This window comes from Terrapene carolina, unplaced genomic scaffold, assembly GCF_002925995.2.
Source record: "Terrapene carolina triunguis isolate 2854851 unplaced genomic scaffold, T_m_triunguis-2.0 Scaffold23807, whole genome shotgun sequence".
NCBI lineage: Eukaryota > Metazoa > Chordata > Testudines > Emydidae > Terrapene > Terrapene triunguis.
The window spans coordinates 1-3,824 of NW_020688158.1; the positions used below are offsets into that span (position 1 = coordinate 1).

General features: G+C 57.9%; 1 protein-coding gene across 1 annotated transcript in view; it reads left to right on the forward strand.

Moving 5' to 3' along the window:
* Window positions 1–64: 64 nt before the first annotated feature.
* SYP (synaptophysin) overlaps window positions 65–3,824 on the forward strand; it is a gene marked incomplete at its 5' end in the record, with an annotated part of 10,195 nt that continues 6,435 nt past the window's right edge. The window contains 3 exon segments of the mRNA XM_026662174.2: window positions 65–203; window positions 1,563–1,687; window positions 3,211–3,409. Of these exon segments, the coding sequence (XP_026517959.2) occupies window positions 65–203; window positions 1,563–1,687; window positions 3,211–3,409 (463 nt within the window).

Below are 3,824 nucleotides of genomic sequence, written 5' to 3' on the forward strand. Positions count from 1 at the left end.
GGGGGGGCTGGGAGCCAGGACTCCTGGGTTCTCTGCCCGGCTCTGGGAGGGGGGTCAGGAACAGATGGAATATCAGATATTTTAATATCACCCCCTCCCCCTGCCCCATCCCCTTCTCTCTCCACCTTGATTGACAGGTCGTGGCTGGGGGACAATTCCGGATGCTCAAGGAACCGCTGGGGTTTCTGAAACTGCTGGAATGGGTGAGTCCCCCGCACTGGCTCCCCAGGACCCTGAAATTGGGGGGTCCCATCTGTACTGCCTTGGAGCTGGCCTAGGCCTTGAAGCCAGCGCCCCCTAGAGGGGACAGGCCCCATGCCCCGTTCCCTGCCCCCCCTGCAGAGCCAGTCGGCGTGGGAGGGGCTGTAGGATTGGAGGAAGGTGGTGCAGGAAGAACTGGTTATCAGATCCTGTTTCCCCCATCAGATTTGGGGAGACCAGAGACAGAGAAACTCAGAGACAGAATGAGAGATTCCAGACCCCTAATCCTGCCAGTTCTGGAGCAGTTCCAGACTCCTATCCTACCCTACTGGTTGTGGAGCGGTTCCAGACCCCCTACCCTACCCTGCCAGTTCTGGAGCAGTTCCAGATCCCTATCCTACCCTACTGGTTCTGAAGCAGTTCCAGACCCCCTACCTTTTCCTCCTAGTTCTGGAGCAGCTCATGACACCCCCCCCCCAGTTCTGGAGCGGCTCCTGACCCACCCCCCCACCGGTTATGGAGCAGTTCCCACCTCCCCACCCCCTGCCTGTTCTGAAGTGGCTCCCTCCACCCCTCCCCCCCGGTTATGGAGCAGCTCCTGACTCCCCCACCCCCTCCAGTTCTGGAGCAGCTCCCGCCCTCCCCTGCTGGTTCTGGAGTGGCTCCTGGCCCTCCCCACCCCCCATCCAGTTCTGGATCAGCTCCCGACTCCCCCACGTCCTCCAATTCTGGAGTAGCTCCCGGCCCCCCCCGCTGGTTCTCAAGCAGCTCCTGGCCCTCCCCACCCTGCCAGTTCTGGAGCGGCTCCTGGCCCTCCCCACCCTGCTGATTGTGGAGTGATTCCAGACCCATTCGCTTGACATTTCTACCGTATTATGGACCCATTTAGCCAGCTGGTTGGGGAACGATTCCAGGGCCCATGGACCCTCCTGGTTCTGGAGTCATTTGCCCCCGGATCAGACCCACGGGCCCATCCAACCTGTTGTCTCCCCACACCAGACCCACAGGCCCAGCCAGCCTGGTATCCGCCCCCCAGAATGTCCGCAAGGGCCCATCCGCAGTATCCTCCCCCTTTCCACTTCCAGCGCGCAGGGGGGGCGGGGGACGGAGGAGTGTGGCCGATGCAGACAGATGGACAATTGGGTCAGACAGGTTCTTATCTCGTCCCAGCACTCGGGGGGATTAGAGGGGGCGGGACCAGCTAACCCTCTATAATTACCCACAATTCCTCTCCGCTCCACTCGCCTCCCCCTCCCCGAGGCGGGGTTATTAATCCTGGTACCAGCTGGCACTCCTGCCCCACGCCCCGCAGCGCCCCCTGTGGTTTCACCCGCCCCATCTCACCCCATCTCGCCCCACAGCTCTTTGCTATCTTTGCGTTCGCCACCTGCGGGACCTACAGCGGGGAATTTCGCCTCAGCGTTGAGTGTGTGAATAAAAGCGAGAGCGACTTGAACATTGAAGTGGAGTTTGGCTACCCATTCAGGTGAGCTGGGCATTATACTGCATAGAGACCGGCCGGTGGGCTGTTACCCTGCGTAGGGACCTGGAGACTTTTGATGGGTAAGGACTGGGATGGGACAGCAGCTGAGATTCAGACTGACTTTGGCTCATAGAGGCCTGGGCTGTATATTCAGCATATCAACTGGCACCTCCTATACAGGCTGGGCTTTCTTCACAGTATATAGACCAGCATCTCCTTGGTCAATTGTTCCAATGGTGAATTACGCTCACCATTAATAACTGACACCTTATTGCCAGGCAGTATTCTACATACAGACTGCCCTTGACTTTGACTTTGCAGTCAGGATTAACACTCGGAACTATTCCTGGGAAGCCTGGGCTGTATATTCAGTATATCGACCGACACCGCCTACACAGCCCAGGGCTGTATTCTGCATACAGATGACCTTTGTCTTTAAGATAGGCATCAGGATTTAAACTAGGCACTATTCTGGGGAGGCTGGGGATGTATTTATAGTATATGGACCAGCATCTCCTTGGCAGACTGGGCTATATATATGGTATATGGATTGGTGCCTCCTACACAGAGCGAGGCTGTATTCTCTGTGCAGACTCCTGCCCTTGAGTTTCAGGTAGAAATCAGGATGTGCACGGGGCTCTGTCTCTGGGAAGCCTGGGCTGTATTTCTAGAATATATGATGTGGTTCCTTCTGTACAGACCAGGGCTGTATTTTTTGCACGGCCTGCTCTCAATTTTGAGTTACAATCAGGCTTCATAAGGGTCGCTATTCCTGGGAGGTCTGGGCTGTACATACAGTGTATGAACTGGCATCTCTTATACAGATCTGGTATGTATATCCCATATATGGACCGGCACCACCTACACAGGCCAGGCAGTATTCTGTATACAGTCTGCCCTTGTCAGGGTTGACATTGTGTGCTATTCCTAGGAGGTCTGGGCTATATATGCACAATATATGGACCAGCATCTCCTACGCAGCCCTGGTCCATAGTTACTATACACGGACTGGTACCTCCTACACAGATGGGGCTGTATTCTGTAAACAGACAGCCTTTGTCTTTGTGTTAGTGGGTCAGGGTGACATTGGGCCCTATTCCTGGAGGTCTGGGCTATATATAAGAAATATATGGCCCAGCACCTCCTACACAGACCTGGCCCATATATGGACCGGCACCTCCTACACAGACTGGGCAGTATTCTGTATACAGACAGTCTTTGTCTTTTGTTAGTTGTCATGACTGACATTGGGTGGTATTCCTGGGAGGTCTGGGCTGTATATCCAGCATATTGACCGGCATCTGCTATACAAAACTGGTCGATATTTGCTGTATATGAACTGACGCCTCCTACACAGACCGGGGCTGTAGTCTGTCTACAGACTGCCTTTGTCTTTGCATAAGCGGTCAGGGTTGACAGCGGGCTCTATTCCTGGGAGGTCTGGGCTATACATACAGGATACAGACTGGGACCTTCTCTACGACTGAGCCCCCTGCCTCATCTCCCCTCCAATCCTCTCCCTCAAGACTCCACCAGGTCTATTTCGACGTCCCAGCCTGCAAGGGGACCGAGGTGGAGAAGGTGTTCCTCATTGGGGATTATTCCTCCTCCGCCGAATTCTTCGTCACCATCGCCGTCTTCGCCTTCCTGTACTCGCTGGCTGCCACTGTCGTCTACCTCTTCATGGAGAACAAGTACCGGGAGAACAACAAGGGCCCCATGATCGTGAGTGTGGGGTGCACAGGGAGCAGGGGGCTGGCCAGGGGGTGCTCTCCCCGGGCAGGCAGGGCCGTGCGCTGAGGAGCGCCGTGGGGCAGGGGGCGGGGCTGGGCAGGGGGCACTCTCCCCTGGGCAGTCAGGGCTGGACACTGGGGGGCGCTGTGCTGCAGGGGGCCGGGCAGGGGCGGGGTAGGGGGCGGGGCAGGAGGGGCTGTGCTGCGAGGGGCCAGTCAGGGGGCGGGGCTGGGGGCGGGCGGGGCTGTGCTGCAGGGGCGGGGCAGGGGGCGGGGTAGTGGGCGGGGCAGGAGGGGATGGGGGCGGGGCGGGGCTCTGATAGGGGCGGGGCAGGAGGAGCTGTACTGCGGGGGGCAGGGGGCGGGGCTGGGGGCGGGGCAGGAGGGGCTGTGCTGCGGGGGGCAGG